The 19848-nt window shown below is 43.2% G+C and overlaps 1 protein-coding gene across 6 annotated transcripts in view; it reads left to right on the top strand.

Annotated features, from left to right (window-relative positions):
- The window catches only part of PFKFB1 (6-phosphofructo-2-kinase/fructose-2,6-biphosphatase 1), a 91769-nt gene that overhangs the window by 36741 nt on the left and 35180 nt on the right, over nucleotides 1–19848 (top strand). For 3 of the 6 annotated variants that reach the window (XM_033102989.1, XM_033102973.1, XM_033102982.1), the window contains exons 2-9: nucleotides 834–959; nucleotides 4292–4385; nucleotides 5220–5286; nucleotides 6184–6258; nucleotides 8576–8632; nucleotides 10658–10779; nucleotides 15305–15512; nucleotides 18257–18403. In XM_033102989.1, coding sequence (XP_032958880.1) covers nucleotides 834–959; nucleotides 4292–4385; nucleotides 5220–5286; nucleotides 6184–6258; nucleotides 8576–8632; nucleotides 10658–10779; nucleotides 15305–15512; nucleotides 18257–18403 — 896 coding nt within the window. Of the gene's footprint in view, nucleotides 1–833; nucleotides 960–3353; nucleotides 3533–4275; nucleotides 4386–5219; nucleotides 5287–6183; nucleotides 6259–8575; nucleotides 8633–10657; nucleotides 10780–15304; nucleotides 15513–18256; nucleotides 18404–19848 lie in introns of those variants that run through there. The other 3 variants (XM_033103015.1, XM_033103007.1, XM_033102999.1) reach the window with 3 other exon arrangements.

Raw genomic sequence — 19848 nt, forward strand, 5'->3', positions numbered from 1 at the left:
GGAGGTGTAACCTTCCCAAGTGTTCCTGCCCCTCCTCTAAATATAATGATGAGCCTAGCACATATTCCCACTCTTCTTGGATTAGAGCATTTTTTCCATTTTTCTTCTCCAGCTGTGTTGAATTTCCACCAGTGCCCTCAGTTCCTGTTTCCCTTCCTTCTGCAGATTAAGGCTTATTTTCCTGAAAGGAGATAGAGAAGTTTGGTGTGGGCAGTTTCAGTGGTGTTGGCTACTCCTCTCTGCCAGCTTTAGTGAATTGCCACCAGTGCTCTCAAGCTACAATTTTATTGTCTTTCCCCATGATGACTAAGGCTTTTGTTCCACAGGTATATAGGAAGAATGGTCTGGGAACACTTTCAGCAATGGCTGCTGATAACCTCAGGATATCTTTCTTAGGATTCTTTTCAGTCTTTCCTGTCAGTACTTGGTAAAATTCCTAGAGGAAAAGTATGCAAGAGGATACAAAACTACCTATGTCTGCAGCCCCCAGGGTCTTCACATTCTCACACTAGCCCACAACCAACCATTAACAATTCATTAACCATTTTTAGCTGAATTTTCTTAGGAGTTTATATATTGTTCAGTACTATCTGCAAAAGATAAATATCTGGGCCCTGTTGCTCCCTGTAGATGGCTGTACAGATTTTGGGTTAGCTGTTTGCCTTGCAATCTCAGTTTTCTGGTGAATTCAAGAAAAGTCAATTTGCAATTTTACAGGGTTTTTTTCTTGTTATAATGGTGGTAGAGATGATCTTCCAATTCTACATCCCTGAGCTGGTACCAGAAGATCATGTGATCAGAGATAAACTTTTGAGGCTCTGTTTGTCTTCCAGCATCCATACCCCAGTTTACGAATTCCCCCACAATGGTGATTATGGTGGGTTTACCAGCTCGAGGAAAGACTTACATCTCTACGAAGCTCACCCGGTATCTCAACTGGATAGGAACACCAACTAAAGGTATGTCTCTGAAACCTTTTGTTCTACAGCCCCCTACAGGCCACTGGCTGAAAACAGAGTAAGGTAGCCTGCCTCAGAAGGGGCAAAGCCCTCAGTACCAGGAATATCGCAATTATTACCGGTATTAGAACTATAATTACTACTATTACTGCTACTGTTATTACCACTACCACTACACTCTTACAAATTTTAAAATTTCCTGAGCACATACTCTGTGCCCAATCCCATGCTAGGTGCTAGGCAGAAAAACTATAACATTAAATCTCTTTCCTCAAGAAATTCCATTTTTGCAATACTTCACAGCAGCCCTATGAGTAACATTATTTTTATTACTGTTTATATTATTATCACAACAATATTACTACTTTTATTAGCTTTACCATTTCTTCACAACCTTAAGGTTTTCTTCAAACCTTTGGAGCATGTGGAATCAAGCATGTTGAAGCTGCAGCCCAAAGGGCCCCAGAGAGTTTTCACTAAACCAGGACACCTTAGCTCACCTTGTCCTTTTGAGTCCAGAAGGCGTCAGCTCTCTCCAAGCCTCTCCTTAGGTCTGAGCCTGTCAGCTAACCCCTCCCCAGCCGGAAGTGGTCCTGCCCCTTTCTGCCTCTGGAGAGTTCTCCTTCCCTGCCTGTCAACCTCCCCACCCCCACTTCCATCTTTCCATTCTCCTCAATGTGGTCTCCTTTCTGTTTACTACCCCTTATTCAGCAATCACTCTCTCCTATTCTCAGTTGATTTCTCTATCCCCTGCTCTGTATCCCCATTCCTATTTGATTCCTCTGGTCCTGCTCAGAGAAACACGCTGCTCTGAGTTCCCACACTAATGCTTGCTACATCCCCCTCTATACCAACACTAATTACATAGTGAGTTGCTGTAGTGTGTGTGGGGGTCTGTCTCCCCAGGAATGGCTCAGGGAGGCAGGGAACTAGGTCATATTGATTTCTGTCTCACAAGTATGACAAGATACCAAGCACTAAAAGATAGGGTGCCCCCACATCATATCAGAATAAAAACAGGAAATGTAAGAAAGTCTACCAAAGGTTTTTATTTATTCCCCTATGACTATATTGATGCTTTTAAAGAATATCAACATAGCTGAAAATTTTTATGGCTGACATGTTCCTCCTTTAGTTGTGCACTAAGCAAGTACTTAGCCTCTCTCTCTCTCTGTCTCTCTCTCTTTCTCTCTCTCCCTCCCTCTCTCTCAATGGAGCACTGCTCCCCAGTACAGAAAACACCTCTCTTCCGGCACTCATTTATTCACTCAATCATTAAATATTTGTGAGCACACAGCTGTGCCAAGGCTCTTGTTGGACGTTGGGCAAACAAAGACAAGTAAGATAGGATGCCTGTCCTCAAAGAACTCACATCTATTCTTAAGTTCCAAAACAACCACGAAGGAGGAACTAATACTATCATCATTTCACAATTGATGAAAATAATGTCCAAGAAGTTGAAGTGCTTTGTCTAAAGGCATATGGCCAGTAAGTGAACGAAGCAGGATATGAACCCACATCTGGTTTATTCCAAAGCCTGACACTCACCGTGCTAGGGCTGGTACTTGGTCTACTGAAGGGAAGAGAAAAGAATCCCATATTGGCCCTCTACTTTCCTTTTCTCCTCTCTTTTCCTCTCCTTTCTCTTGCCCATCCTAACACCCTTATCTATCTACCCCCTTCCAAATCTTCTCCTCTCTCTCTCCTATTTCTTCTTTCCATTCATGTACTTTGTCTTTCTCTAATGCACTGGTGAAGAGTTTCACAATGGTTTCAAATGTGCCCAAACCCATGCTAAGCATTGGAGATGCAAAAATGGATGAGATTCAAACCCTGTGCTTGAAGAGGTCTTCATTTAACTGGCATGCATAAGAATACTTCATGTCACATAGGAATCCCAGAGCAGGGTACTGAGGTTGCTCACGGAGGAAACCACCAATAGGAAGGCACTGAAAACTTCCAGAAAGGGTATATTTGATCTGGGTCCTGTGGGAGGAGTAGGACATTTGCAGAAAAGAAGGGGGAAAGAAAGAGTTCTCCTGAAGGACTTTAGGCTCTGAGGGACTCCTCTTGAGAGTAGGGGCTCATGGCCCACTGGCGGATGGGTCTCTGCCCTAATGTGCCTGCTTCCCATCTGCTTCACTCCACACCATTCTCACGGAGGCCCTCACAATCATATTTCAAAGCACAAAGCTAGCCATACCTACAGCCTTCAAGGGTCCTCTTGGCCTGCAGGCTTAAATCCAAGCTCCTTAGTCTGTCATTCAAGGGCCTCCACGATAGGCCCCTGCAAGTCTCTCAGTCCTCAGTCACAGTGAATGACTCAACCATCCCCCAAACACTTCTGCTTTCTACCAATGCAATACTTTTGCTCAAGCTGTTCCTCCTCCTGTAATGTCTTTGTTCCCCACTCCAACCCCACCCCCATGCCTGCCTATAAAAGGCCTGCCCTCCTGAAAGGACTGGTTCGAATGCTGCTTTCTCCAAGAAACCTTCTCAGATCACCCGAAGATAATTAGTCTTTTATTTCCCCCTTAGTCTTTTGCATGGCTCTGTCAGAACACTTAAACTGGGTGAGTGCTCTCTGTTTACTGGTTTATTCTCTGTCCTACCTGCTGGATTCTGAGCTCTTTGATGGCTCCATCACATAGGTTTGGTTCATCTCTGTGACCTCAGAACTCATGTCCTGCTTCATAGAGGAACCATCAGAAAGTATTTATTGGATGAATGAATGAAATGTTATATTACCTCTTTGCCCATTATCCTCTTTCCTTTCCTTCCCTCCTCTCTGATTTTTCACCATTACAAATGAGAAAGTACGGCCCAGAGAGGACATAAATTTAGATTTTCTGTCATAATACAGAAAGATGTAATTACATTGGACTAAGATTCAGGAAGCCCAGTCTAGTTCTGACTCATTGTTTGACTTTTGGTGATTGATTTTACTCCCTGGATCTCAATTTCTTTATCTTTTCAATGGAGTAGGGCATGAAAAATATTAGAGTTTATGATAAAATAGAATAGTGGAAAGATCACCGGCTTTGGAGCCAAACAGACTTGGGTTTGAATCCCAGCTCCCCACTAATTAACTGAAAGTTATTAACTCTGAACTCCAGTTTCCTCATTTGTAAAATGGGAATTGTGATTCCTACTTTTTAGGATTGTGAATAATAAATGAGCTGATAACCATAATTTGAAACTTAATAAGAAATACCATATAGTTAAAAATTATACCTTTTACCTCTAAAATCCCTCCCACCAAGGACGTTTCTTGTGTTTTTTTTTGCCACTGCAACCTTCCCAACCTCTTCACCAGTGTTCCCTGCTTTCAGTGTTTAATTTAGGCCAGTATCGGCGAGAGGCAGTTAGCTACAAGAACTATGAATTCTTTCTTCCAGACAACATGGAGGCCCTACTTATAAGGAAGTAAGTACGTGACATTTTTGGACCTGTACTGCCCACTGCCGGAGGGAGGGCTTTGTTCAGGTGATGGAGGAGTGGGACAGAGCCCCTTGGGTTACCAAGGAGGCCCTCTTCACTCTCAAAGGGTGGTGTGGACAGTCCTTGTGCCATTTTACTCAAAGCCTGTTTCTGGTCATAGTAATTCCCTGCTTTAAGAACTTTAAACAGTCTCCTACATCTGACAGGAAAGAATGGAAACTTCTCAGCCTAGCATTTGAGAAAAGTCGCAATAGCTTGGCCCACTCCAATCTCTGCAGTCTCATCTATTCAACTTCAAGGTCTCCCTTCTCTACAAGACTCTGAGCACTTCCAGAACAGAGCCTGTGTCTCATTTATTGATCCATGCCCTCATAATAAAGCTCTGCAAAGAGTAAAAACTAAATAGATTTCTGCCGTAATCATAAATACATTGCCAGCGTCACACCTGTGCTTGCACTGTTACCCGTCACAGGAATGCCTTCTACTTCATAAACCATACACTCACGTTCTAACTGAGTTCAAGGGCCAGTTCAGCTTTGGCTTTATTAGCTCAAGAGTTGGAGCCTTTAATATTATGGCTTCTGTCATTATTCATGTTTTCCTGAGTATGCCACTTTATACTTGCCCCTAAAATGTACACAAAGCCATTTTCAACTGTGTGACCTCTCTGTGCTTGTCACGATGCCTAGAACATAGGACACCCCATGTAGATCTTCAGTAGGACATCTGAGAGATGGTGCAAAAGATAATGAAGAAAAATAGAGAGGATCCCATCTTGGGGATAGGTCTTGTCTCTGTTTCTTTCTCCATCTTTTTCAGGCAGTGTGCCCTGGCAGCCCTGAAGGATGTTCATGACTATCTCAGCCGTGAGGAAGGTCATGTTGCGGTAAAGAAATTTTCATTTTTCCCTAAGGTTTCTGCTGGTGTGGGGACAGGTGATATATTATGTTCCACACATTATTCTAAGTACTTCACACATATTAATTTAATTTCACCTTCCCCCACGAGATAGATATTGTTATTATACCCCAATTTGTATCCCAGAAGAATGGTATACAGAGAGATTAAATAATTCCCCCAAATGGCACAACACGTATGTGGCAAGCTACAGCTGAAATCTAGGCTGTGTAACTCCAGAATCTACACTCTTAACCACTATACGTACCACTCCATACCCAAGAATTCAGTAGAACTACACTGGAATTTAAAACTGCAGTACAAACATTTTTTAGTTCTAAGATTTACCTAATCATTTTAGTTAATTTAATCTCATAGACCCTTGAGGTAGGGTTTGCAAATTCTAAAAGGGGAAAAGATCCTCAAATATACCAATTGTCCCATCTAAGATGTTTAGGTTAGGGAGTTGTTTGTTGTTCTTAAAGAGCTCCAAAGTGATAGGGAAGGAAGAAGCCTTACCTAGGAGTTGAGAAATTGGTTCTAGCTCTGCTCTGTCAGCAACTGTCAGTGACCTTGGTTAAGACAAATCCTTCCTCTAAGACTCAGCTACTTCACCTGTAAAATGACCCTAATAAAAACTCACAATTTTCCTCTTGTCTTATTGTTATACCTACAGAGTATGCTGCATTTTGGGGTACACAGTAGGGCTCAATGAGTGCTTGAGACATTGACACTAGCCAATTCTAAGTCCTTCCTATTCTTCACCACCCTGTTCAAGTCCTATCCCCACCTGGTAGCACTCCACTTAGCTGACCACAGGGATGGTCAAAGAGTAGGTGTTCTGTCAGCACCAGACTCACAGTATACCAATCTCATCTTCCTCTAGGTTTTTGATGCTACCAACACTACCAGAGAACGACGGTCACTGATATTGCAGTTTGCTAAAGAACATGGTTACAAGGTACAGTAACACTCCCACTCTTCTTTAGAGCCTACTTATCCAGCACAAATCCCAGAGAAAGGCAAACCAGAGGACTCATAGATGCCAAATTAGCTACCATAGGGTCAACATTTTAATTTGGTTGAAATTGCTTTCCAGATCATGGTTAAAAGCAGCAAAACAGAACAGAACAGGAAAGGAGAGGTGCCAAAAGATGATTGCTAAGTCTGACACTGTGGGGGGTGGGGTAGGGATGAGGAAATAGAAGAGAGAATCACTACAAAAAGCATATGTAAGAACTAAAAAACAGTAAGCACAACAAAGGAAGCCGTCAACAAAATGAAAAGGCATCCTACTGAATTGGAAAACATATTCACCAATGATACATCTGATAAGGGGTTAATATCCAAAACTTATAAAAAACAAACTCATACAATTCAACACCAAAAACAACCAAACAAACAATCCAATTAACAAATGGGCAGAAGACCTGAATAGACATTTCCTCAAAGAGGACATACAGATGGCCAATAGATATATAAAAAAATGCTCAGCATCACTAATCGTTAGAGAAATGTAAATAAAAACCACAATGCGATATCACCTCACACCTGTCAGAATGGCTATCATCAATAAATTAACAGACAACAGGTGTTGACAAGGATGTGGAGAAAAAAGAATCCTTGTGCTCTGTTGGTGGGACTGCAAATTTTTGCAGCCCCTATGGAAAACAGTATAGAGTTTCCTCAAAAAATTAAAAGTACAATTACCTATGATTCAGCAGTTCCACTCCTGGGTATTTATCTAAAGAAATCCAAAACACTAATTTGAAAAGATACGTGCACCCCTATGTTCACTGTAGTGCTATTTACTTACAATAGCCAAGATATGGAAACAATCAAAATGTGCATCAATAGACGACTGTATAAAGAAATTGTGGTACATATATACAGTGGAATATTACTCTGCCATAAAAAGAATGAAATCTTACCATTTGCAACAACATGGATGGATCTAGAGGGTATTATGCCAAGTGAAATTAGTCAGACATAGAAAGACAAATATCATATGATCTCACTTATATGTGAAATCTAAAGAACAAAAATAAATGAACAAACAAAACAGGAATAATCATAGATACAGAGAATAAACTGATGGTTACTATATGGGAGAGGAGTTGGGGGGCTGGGTGAGAAAGGTGAAGGGACTAAGAAGTATAAATTGGTTGTTACAAAATAGTCACAGGGATGTAAAGTACCGCATGGGGAAATGTAGTCAATAATATTGTGAAAACTATGTATAGCGTCAGACGGGTACAAGACTTATTGGGGGGATCACTTCATAAATTACATAAATGTCTAACACTATGCTATACACCTGAAACTAATATAAAATAATATTGAATATCAACTATAATAAAAAAATAGTCATGGGAATGTAAAGTACAGCATAGGGAATATAGTCAATAATATTGTATTAACTATTTACAGTGTCAAATGGGTAATAGACTTATTGCGATTATCACTTTGTGAGGTATATAAATATCTAATCACTGTGTTGTTTTGTACACCTGAAACTAATAAAAAATAATAAGAAAATAAGAAAAAAATAAAAAATAAAAAAAATAAGAAAAAAATTCAGATAAAAAAAAATGAAATCTTGCCATTTGAGACAACATGGATGGACCTAGAGGGTATTATGCTAAGTGAAATAAGTCAGATAGAAAATGCTAAATATTGTATTATTTCACTTATTTGTGGAATCTGAAAAAAAAAGAGTAAATAAAACAAAACAGAAACAGAACCATAGATACAGAGAACAAAGTGATGATTGCCAGAGGGGAAGGAGGAGAATGGGGGGATGGGTGTAAATGGTGATGGGGAATTAGAAAAAGTTTTATTTGCAAAAAGAAAGAAAAGCACCACTGCTCTAGACAATACTTTTAGCTAAATTGATTAGGTAAATTGGCATCAGGAGAATTGACTTCAGATGAAATGGTATAAGGTGAGCTAAATCCCCATCATCACCTTAGCATGATACTTGCAAAAGGTTGTCCATCTCTCTTGGTGCACTACCTGCTTCTAAGAACTTAATTCATTTTGTAGACCATACTTATAGTGTCTCACTTTTAAAAAAGTACAAACACAAAACAACAATCTGGAGCCATTAATTTAGAGCCAATCTGCCTCATAAAATTCAAAGTCCTGAAAGCATTGTTGTCAGAAATTATGTATGAAATTATGTTGTCAGAGGTGCCTCTAGGGATGACTCAGAGCTGTGTTTTGCTTCTATCAAACATAATTCTCTGCTGGAAATCTCTCTTCTCTTTCTCTTATAGGTGTTTTTCATTGAGTCCATCTGTAATGACCCTGGCATCATTGCAGAAAACATCAGGGTAAGGAGCACCAGTTAACTTTCCTCCTTACTTTGCCAAGGCTTAGATTATGCCTGAAAATACCTCTATGAGATTAAAAAAGGTATTCTTCCCCAAGATTCTCTTCCCACTTCCTATAGGAAGCATTCACTGACTATGGTGGCCTACAATGATCCTATGAATTTAAATGAAGCCAACATATATAGAGTCCCTAACATGCACCAGGCATGAAGCTTGACTCTCATTGATTATTCAGAACAGACCTGCATGTTAGGAATTATTTCAGTGTTGGAGAGAGGAAATTGAGGTCCCAAGAGGAGAAATGACTTGTCAAGAGGATATAAAGCCAGGAAGAGGTAGAATTGGGAATGGATCTCAGCCTTGGCTATCTGCCTCAAAAGCTCTTTAGTATGCCCCACAATTCATATCAGAGCTATCACTGCTCTTAGGTTCTAAGTATGTGGTCTAGATCACTTACCACATTTTATTGTTCCTTATTTAATCAAATTACTGGAGCTCAGGTACAGAAGAGACCTTAAAATTAATCTCCTTTAATCCTCCATCAGATGCTGAAATCTCAGCTAAATGTTTGTCTAGATTTTCTCTTCATACCTGCAGCAACAGGACGCTCATTGCCTTCATCAAATGCAGCCCAATCAAGCTGAAATCTTCCTCCTTGTAATTTCCACTCATTTGGTCCCATTTTTGCCTCTTGGGCCACAGAACATGTCCAATCCTTCTCTTTCCTCTTCATCCATCCATCATATATCCATCCATTTATTGATTCGACAGAAAATGAATCCATACACTTGTGCTGGACCATTTTGGGTATTAGAGACATAGAAATGGATAGAGGAGAGTCTTGCCCTTGAGCACACAGTCTAGAGAGAGAACCTTACAAGTTTATAGACACAGCTCTGTGAGATCAGTGCTAAGATGAAGGAACAAAGGAGGCTATGGGAACACAATGTTGAGGATGTAATGTGGCATGGGAAGGATAGGGTGTATCAGGAAAGGCTTCTCATTGAAGGTAATAGCTGGCCTGAATCTTGACGAATGCATAGGAATTTGGCAGGTGAACAATAGAAAATAAGGGAATAGCATATACTAAGTATGGCATCTCCGGGGATCTATAAGTAGCTTAAGTTGGCTAAAGCAAAGTGGATGGAAAAATAGGGGAGCAATGGGAGATGAGAATGAAGAAATTATCTGGGGCCCAATCATGACAAGCCATGAGTCACCCACTAAAATATTTCATACTTTGTCCTAAAACATACGAGAAAATCGTTAAAGACTTTAAGCAAGGGAATTCCATGGTCAGATGTGCATGTTAGAAATATCCTTATGGCTACTAGTATGAGGAATATATCAGAATCATCGAGATTCTAGACAGAGCAATCAGTCACAAAGCTATAGTGAGCATCCAGGCATGGGAAAATGAAGGCCAATTGGAGAGACATTTGGAAGATACAGTGGAGAAAATTTTGGTGTCTGCTGAGAGGTGGGGAATGATAGAAAGGGACTAGTATGACTCCCAGATTCCTTTTATGCTCAGCTAACTGAGTGGATGATAATGCCATTCACTGAGATGGGGAATATGGGTGAAGAAGGTAGGTACTCGGGGAATTGCAGATGCTAGACCTCCAGAAATCTAAAGCCAGCATTTCATGTTCTCCCAGTAAATACTTGATACATGTAAGCCATTATGACCCTGGTCAAGCTCTCCTGTTCTTCTTCAACTATTTATCACATTACAATTTCTAGACCTCTTATAAGTGTTCTTCTTAAACAGTGTGTGCTCTAGAACTGAATGTAATGAAACTACCTTGTTTGGTCAGACAGAGATAAGTAATAAGGAATCACACCGTCCAGATTTTCTTCAATTGACTCATTTTATAAACTTGGGCAAGACCCTTTCTCCAGGTCTTAGTTTTGCCATCTTTACTTTGAGGAATGCTGTACTAAATAATCTCTAAAGGCCCTTTCCAAGGGCACTGTCAGAGTCTCTGTCTCCCATGGTTTCTCTGTCCTTCTCCCTTCTCCCAGCAAGTGAAACTTGGCAGCCCTGATTACATAGACTGTGACCGGGAAAAGGTTCTGGAAGATTTTCTAAAAAGAATTGAATGCTATGAGGTCAACTACCAACCCTTGGATGATGAACTGGACAGGTAAGGGCCCACAACCCCAAAGTCCAGGTCTAGATCCTTAGCTCTGTTTTGATGTCCTGGGGAAATGTCCTCCCTCTCTGGACCTCAGCTTCTCTATCTGTAACATAAGAGAGCTAGCTGAACTTGATAATCTGTCTTTAAGGGCCTTCCTAGCACTAATTATCAATGAGGTCATGATTCCTTGATGTGTAAGATGCTCACATGAGGATTGAAGTAGTGCTTTCCTGAGCGATATGGACCAATCAGGGACCTGATCTCTGGGAAAACAATGTCTCTCTCATGTGGTTGTTGCTATTATTTTTTCAAAAGTATTCTTCACTCACGGATGATACTTCAGTTTCCAAATATGTTCACCTTCTTTGTTTCCTTGAATCCTCTCAGCATCCCTGTAAATGAGGGTGAAATAGGTTTATGATCATAAATTTCCAAGAAGAGGAAATTGAGTCTTAGGGAGCTAAAACCACTCGACAAAGCTCCCACCATAAGTCAATGATAGAGCTAAGATTCTAACCACATATTCTGTCTCCTAGTCATGTCACTTCTCACAATGTCTATATACCTCTTCAATCAATAAGTATTTGGACCCTTTGGGCTGTGGTGTACATAGGAGCGTAAATAAGGGCAAGAGAGTTGGGTTCTATCCTCAGGTAACTTCCATAGTGCCTTGAAGTATGGGAAGACACATGAAAAATTTGAAACTTTCATTCATAATACCAACTAAAGACAGGAGAGTTGCTAGCTGGCAGTACAGAAAAGATGTAAGTTTTAGATATAAAGTATTGCCAGCACCCTACTCTCTCTCAAAATGGGTTGTGTTGAGAAAATAATGTCAAAGTCACTCAGCCTCTTTGGAACCCAAGTGAGAAGGGTAAGGATGTTTCAAACAGTCATTACCGCCCTAAGAAGTTTAAAGAACGTCCTTCCTACTTTGTCCAACTGAAGTGCTAAGAGATGAGCATCATTACTGCCTTACTCCTCAGATAGGGAAACTGAGACCCAGAGCAGGTCAAGGGCTTACTTGAGGCCACACACTGAATCAGTAGCAGAATATATACTCAAACCCTTATCTTCAAATTTCCAGCCTGGTTCTTCCCCTCCCACATCCCTATATCACAAAAAGTGTCACATGAGGCTTAAACAGTGCAAGGAGCAGGACGTTATGTACAATTGTGAAGATTGTTCACTATATAAGGATATTCAGGTCAAGGGTACACTTGCCTTTCTCGGCAAGGCATGTGTGCTGGAGTGGCACTGTTTCTTCCCTGAGGAAAGTGTAAATTTTCAAATTTCCACAAAAGCACCGTAGGGGCTAGCAGCATATGATGAAAGAAATTTGAAGGAGGGGAGCTGAGGTGAAATAATGTCATTTAGAAAGCCCCTAGCCTTTGACCTTGACTCCTGCAAGTGTTCAGCTAGTGCTCGATGAATCAGTTTGGGCCTGACAATGACTGATTCTGAAGGTTGGGTTTATTAAATCATTTTTCCATCAGCAAATATTTACAGTCCATGCATCAGGGCCCAGCTCTAAGCTGTACCCTAGAAACCCAAAGAGGGAAGGGCTGTCCCTACTCTGATAGAATGACCACGTGGTTGGGGAAGACAATGACCAGTTGATCATAATTGAAGGGATGGTAAAACGAGTGAGCTGGAGGAACACAGAGGAGGGGACCCAGCCCAGCTTGGAGGAAAAGGTCTAGAAAAGCAGGTTTACCAAGTAGGTAGACTAGGCATGTGTTTAGGGCAACAGCAAAGTAGAGGCTACCAAAAACAAGAAGAAAATAATCTTGAAAGCTTTTAATATTTTATATTTCCAGCATCAAGTTAGTCAAAATAGAAAAAAAATAATAAAACCAGAACTTGGTAGAACCTCCTCCTATTACTATAATATAGTTTGTAATTTTTTATTTTTTATTATATATGGTGGAGGTGGGCATTAGCTACTATAATACTTTTAGTGTAAAGCACTTCTAAATGACTTCACATGATCCTGGACTCAAAGAAGTCTTCCTAGAGAGAGTGAATGTACTCACTGTTGAAGAATGGATGCATAGGAGTTCAACTTTGGAAATCAGGCAAGGAACACCTTTTCAAGCAATGAGAACAATATTCTTTAATGGATCAGTTAAATTTGAATAAGAGTAGAGGAGTGCAAAGAATATTCCAGCAAAAGCATGAAGGCTAAAGTGAAACGGAGAAGTTACGAGCATGGGCATGGGACAGTGAGGTGAGGCCAAGTGGGGCCAGTGTATGAAGGCACCTACAATGTCAGACTAAGCTGAAGAATTTGGAAGTTCTCATAGAGGCACCAAGAACCTAGTGTCAAAAACAGATAGTAACCAGGCAACAAAGCTACATCAGATATTTTCTACCCCTAAGCTCTGAGAGTCCTTGGACAGGTTGACCTTAGACAAATCACTTCCTCTCTCTGTTTCAGTTTCCTCGCCTATAAAACAGAAATATAATGTCTGCTTCCTAGAATGGTTATTGTCACATCAAGCGCAACATGGGCAATGAGAGAATGAGAAGGGGCGGCGAAGGGTTAAGAAAGAAACAGAAGTCAAGAGATTTATGCACTAGGGGCCAAGGGTTTCACAGCCTCAAAGGACTGAGAGCCCCGAATCGGGCCACCTTGTGGCTTTTATTGATGTACATACAAGGAGATAACATTGTTTTCTCCACGGTTTGTGAATTTCATACATTATACTAGGAAACTGATTCAAACCAATTACCCTTGCCTGCAAGTAGTGAAACCATAAGTCTCAGGATGTATGTACCTCCCCAAGGGATCAAAACCTTTATGCTGAAACTTACTGATATGAATAGATGGAGAACTGATGTTATCACATCATTGCATCTCTTCCCAAGAAGGTTGTGGGAAGGAATATAGCCACAGAGGCAGAAGCTCTCCTTAGCCGGGGGAAGGTGGGGGTCTATGCCCACCTCTATCAACCCTGTGAGTTCTCCTAATGGCCCCTATGTGACTGTGCCTGGCTTAGGTGTTCCTTCCTTGAGAAATCTTACCCGTCATTGACTAACCAGCCATCCTTTGGTGCCAAACAAGGAGACATAAGGTGTAAGCACAAAGGTGAAGCAAAGTCCCTGAAAGGATCAGTCTCACAGACTCTCCTTTCTTTAGGGGTAGGTACAAGGGGACAGATGGTTAGGCTGCTGCATGACAACAGGTTATGACAATTTATACACTTTTAAGTCTCTACTGTCTGCCAGAAACCCCCAAAATGTTCAGCAAATGAGTGCCCTATGAGAACCATTGGACATGAGTGATAGGGATGAGCATGATAAACATGATGCAGACAGAAATAGAAAGGCCTTCTTTAGGAAGATTGGAGAGACTTTCTGAAACCAATCCCATTAGCCACTGCCTTACCTGCCGTGGGTTAGTGCAGCTATGTCCATTCACTTTGTTTTGTTACTGTGCACATAGGGTTGCTGATGTGTCACCCCATTGCCCCAGCCTCCCCCACCTCTTTCCAGTGATCATCCTAAACTCCTGACAATCAAACAATTAAAGAATGAATGCTTGGCACAGCAGGTGCCTCAGCAGTCTTGCTCCATGGTTCTAGTCTTCTGATAAGTCTGTGTCCCCCATTTTGAGCTCCTCTGCAGACAGGTTGTTGAATAATTTGATTATCACTCTGTGTATAGTTATTAGTTCATGACAGAGCACAGAATTGAGAGAAGCAAGGACCAGAATTTCTCCACTGATGTTATGAACAACATCTGTATCCCCCCAGCCCAGTAGTTGGCACATCTTAGAGTGAGTTACTATTTGTGGAATATGCATTGAGCATAGATCATGCATTTCTAAGTACATATTACTGACTGGCCTAATAGTTCTCCAAGGGCAAATGCTGAGTTCCACCCCAAGCACAATGCTTAGAACAGACAAGGGTATGTTTTTTTACTGCATAGAAGATAGGGAAAGAACCCAAATGATTCCCCTTTCTGAGTGAGGAAAGGAAAATGCATGTACACACTGAGAGATACAAGTACACACAGACACAGTCTGGCAGCAGCCTGTAGAGTGTCAAGTACAACATATCATAGCAGAGGTTCAAAGAAAGAGAGGCAGAGCTCGGCTCATGACTTAAAGGGTGAGGGAGTGGACAAGTAAGGAGCTGCCAGTGACATGTTGGAGTCATCCAGAGCCACAGAGGATTACTGCTTCTCTCTGAGTATGTCAGGAGTGTGAACCACAGGCGAGAGAATCCCAGATGCCTGGAATGTGATAAGTGAAGGTGAAAAGACAACTTGGCTCAAGCTGAGATGGATGAAAGGAGACAGGAGAGGGTAGTGGTTAGTGAGCTCCTGAAGATGACCAGGAACCAAGTCTCTAGAACAGGTACCCAATACAGGGCAGGGCGTGGCATCTTGTTAGAGGAAAGGTATGTGAGAGCTGTGTTCTGGAGGAGGTTTGAAGGCAGGGTATGGTTGGGGCTTTCTCTTGGGATTAGCCTTTCTACCATCAGCCCCTAAGCTGCCCCTGCTCTTGCTTGGGCTGGCCCAGCCATCTGTCCTACATCAAGATCTTCGACGTGGGCACGCGTTACATGGTGAACCGAGTGCAGGACCACATCCAGAGCCGCACAGTCTACTATCTCATGAACATCCATGTCACACCCCGCTCTATCTACCTATGCCGGCACGGTGAGAGTGAACTCAACCTCAGAGGCCGCATCGGAGGTGACTCTGGCCTCTCAGCTCGGGGCAAGCAGGTAGGGAGGGCCCCATATAACCAGAGGCATTGGCCGAGCTGAGCCAGCTGGGCCACGGATGGGTGGGTTGACCACTGCCTGGGCCTTGAGTATGGGGGGGGAGGGACTCAGTGACAAGGTAGAAGCAGGTTCTGGTCACTCCCATACTTTCACCCTGTCAGTTACTCAGTCTGGACCCGTCCTTGAATGGCTACCATGTGCCCACAGCATCTGCAAGTCTGAGAGCTTGGTCCTGGTATTCCAGGCCTGCTCAGATCTGGCTGCTTCTTCAGCCCCATTATAATGAACACACTACACTCCTGCCTTCCTGGTCCCCTCATCTTTCTCACAACTCTGTACCTTCACTTGTGCAGTGTCCCCACCTAGGCTGCCATCCTCTGTCAGCTGGTGACCATCACTTGCACAGACAGGTGCCCTGAAGAGACCCACCCTTGAATCCATTTACTCCCCCTTTACTCAGGGCTGATGCTACATTCCCCCACCACCATCATGCAGGTCATCACAGTGTCAGCACTTGTCCCCTACCAGTTATTGCTTCTTTCCTGCCCTCTTTCCCCCACCCTCATCCAGGGTCCAGCGGCTGCTCAGTGATCTGATCCAGGAAGCCCTCCCCTGTCCTCTCCTGCCCCGGGCAGGTCACCGTGCCCTGGCCTCCGTTTCTCCCAGTTGTGGCCCATCTCTGACTCTATGGCATGAGTCCCTTCTCTCCAGCCGAGCATAGTGACCTGCACATTATGGGTGCTGGCTCTATAAACAGACACATTTTACCCAGGGTTTGGCCCTGTCCCTGGGCTCGTTAGCACAGGTTCTTGCTGGGGGCGGATCGCTTGGGGATGAGACAAGTGGGAAGTGTGACGCAGGAGGGAGGGAGCGTCCTCATTTATTGGACACCTGTACACAGGCATGGTGCCATCTGCTTCCACGGGTCCTCACTTAACCTTCACAGCAGCTCTGTGGGGTGGGCATTGCCACCACCAGTTTATGGATGAGGAAGCTGAGGCCCAGACAGGAGCACAGAGCGGCCCCAGGTCACACAGCCAGAGCCAGGGCTGAAAACCAGGCCTTCCTACCAGCCCCTCAGCTTCCCCTCCTTGTAGAGGTGGTGGAGTCCCAGGCAAGACACCTCACCGGAAAGCCCTTCCTCATGCCTGTTTTCTGTTGCCTTCAGACAGGCAGCCTCCTGCTGAGGTGGACTCTGACCTCTGACTCCCACCTCCCCCACTCCTCAGAGCAGTCAGAGGCCACCAGAGGCATCATCCCTGCACCATGGCACCACCTGCAGCCAGGGCTGTCTTGGTTGGGGATGGCCACGGCCCTGCCCACACAGCTCAGCACCCAGTTAGGACAGGTGGCCATCTTCACACGGTGTGCCTCCCTCCACACAGACGTGAGCATGTACTCACATCCACCTGGCCCCAACCTTCAAGCTCATGGGCACAGTGCACTGTGAAGGGTTTACAAAGCGCTTTTCCATTGATTGTCACATCAGTCACAGTAGCTCTCACCTACTGTGTGCCAGGAGTGCTCCAGGTGCTGCCCATCCACTATCTAACCTGCCACTCAGTGACCAGGCTGGGTGAGCTAATGCTGTTCACATCTTACAGGCAGGAGATACAAGGCCCGAGTGGGGCAGGGACACATCCCAGGGCACATGGAGCAGTTTACCTTCCGTCACCTACCTTCTAGGAAGGGCTCCTTCCACCAGAGCACACTGACTGCTGACTCACAATCCTTAATTAGAATGTGTGTACACAATGCCCGTATCTATACATATAAATGTGTGCCTGTATCTGTGCATTTGTACAGATGTTCCTCACATACCATCTGTGACTAATAACATGCCCATATGCAGAAGAAGAGCGAATCACTTGCTCATCTGGGCTCCCACAGCCCTTTGTGGTTCCTCTTAGTGCTGTCATTGTTTCCCCCAGTGGACTGGCCGTGTCTTGAGAGCAGGACACCCCATTACCCAGCATAGGACCACACACACTCAGTACATATTTGAATGACCTTAGAACCTGGGTACTAGGACCCCTGCTCAAGCAATGACATTTCAAAGGGTCAAAGAGAAATGTCCCCAAAATCCTACCCACCACCTCTAGACCACACTCTGAGTACCCAGAACCCTAGAAATGCCTGCCTTTGTGGTACAGACTCTGTTTGCAGTGCCTGCATGAACTTATCTCAGAGTCTGTCCACCTGAGAGTGGACCACATCACAGGAGTGTTCACCCCTGGATGAAGGGGTGGCCAAAGGTTCACTTTTTGTGGATTGTGGGGATCAGTGAAGCTATGGTGTGGACAGAACCTGGTCATGTGACTGAATTACCACTAGCATGTACTCAAAGCATCTATGAGTACAATATGGAGGCAGGAATAGAAGGGAGATACACTGTGGGTGGAGTTCCTCCATATGTAGTCTTGTCCCAGTCTCCACAAATGGCTGTTTGAATGAATGAATAACCAAGTAGGGAGTTCAGTGAGCAAACATCAATGAATGAACATGCACACATATGCACCCATAAACAAGTGTACTCTTTGCTATTCCCTTGATCCTTAGTCACATGGGCCAGAGTGTGCCTTTTTTTATAAATTGGAAACATTTAAATTCTGTACTCTTGCTTGTTCATCATCATTCCACTATTTGTGACAGATCTGAGCTTGTTCTCATGGCTACCCTGTCTTCTTTCATGTCTCTCTTTCTCCCCTTCTCTCCTCGTCTGCACACCCCCACACACTTTCCAGTATGCATATGCCCTGGCCAACTTCATTCAGTCCCAGGGCATCAGCTCCCTGAAGGTGTGGACCAGCCACATGAAGAGGACTATCCAGACAGCTGAGGCCCTGGGTGTCCCCTATGAGCAGTGGAAGGCCCTGAACGAGATTGATGCGGTGAGATGTAAGGGGGTGGAGTTCCTGATGGGTGGTGGGACTTGACTATGGGCTTAAACCCTGGATTGCCTCTGCTCTGGCTCCTGCCGATAATCTAATTAATTCAACAAATATTTCTCAACAACCAACCATGTGCCAGATGCTATTCTGTGTGTTGAGGATACAGTGAAAGCCAGAACAGATAAGTTCTCTGCCCTCATGGAGCCCAAAAGCAGACATTAAGTAAGACATTGCATCTTATATGACAAAGGATTGTGAGAGGGGAAATACAGGGGCCAATGGAGGCTCAGAAGGTGAAGGTGCTTCTGACAAGACTTGGTGGTGGGACATTTGCAAGAAAAGCTTCCTAGACAAAGCTAGAGATGAGACAAGAAGCAGGCAAAATGGACTGGGAGTGAGGGAGTAAATTTAATTTCAGAGACAGGGAAGAGCTTATGTGAAGGCCTAGAGGTGAAAAAAGGGAATGGCGTGTTCAGAGAACTACGGAAAGAATAGCAGAGAGGCTGGAACAGTGATTGTGAGGTCTGGAGATTAGGTTGGAAAGGAAGGCAGCTCATAGGACTTTATATCATGTTGAGGAATTTGGATTCTTCCCTAAAAATGGGAAGCCATTGACGTGGTCTAAGTCAAGGAGGAGTGGCGTGAATGTGATTCACATTTTTTTTTTAAACAAAAGACCACTCTGGCCATGTTTGAAGACTAGGTAAAAGGAGGGCCAGAATGAGCATGTAGACCAGTATGGAGATGGCTGCATTAGTCCAGGCAGGAGATGAGGATATGATAGACCACAATAGTGGCATTGGAAATGGAATGAAGAAGGACTTGGGGAATATTTCCTTTGACCCTCATGACGTGGCAATCTCTCTTCAGGGTCAAGTTTTCCCATGAGCTATTTGAGGAGACATTGTTTCCTCTCCATTGTCTAACCTGCACTATAGATACACTGACATCAGATAGCAGCACACAGGTTATGATTGTTAGATCTCAAAATAAAAGCTTCATCACAGGTGTAGATAACTTGCATGCAGGTAAGTTAATGTGCTTGCCTACTAGATATACTTCTATAAATACAGACAAATATGTGTGTGTATACATATATATGTACTTAACTATAGATGTACAGAGACACACATACTTAGAAAAGGGATATACAGCATTGTTCCACACATCACATATATTTGCTATAAAATACATGCAAGTAAATATGTAAACTCTTCATCATCAGAGTTCAGTTATGGTTTGTATCTGGCACATACATGATATAAATATTTGTTGGATACTTACTTAGTTTCACCACTGGGGTGGTGCTGGAGACGGAAATTGGTTCCTGTCTTCACTGAGTTTTCAGGCTAAACAGGGTAGACAAAGGAATAAACAAGGAATACAAAACAGCATGTGTGATAGGTTAGACTGTGGGTGCACAGATGTCAGGGCAGGGTATCTGA

Source organism: Rhinolophus ferrumequinum, chromosome X (genome assembly GCF_004115265.2).
Source record: "Rhinolophus ferrumequinum isolate MPI-CBG mRhiFer1 chromosome X, mRhiFer1_v1.p, whole genome shotgun sequence".
Classification (NCBI taxonomy): domain Eukaryota; kingdom Metazoa; phylum Chordata; class Mammalia; order Chiroptera; family Rhinolophidae; genus Rhinolophus; species Rhinolophus ferrumequinum.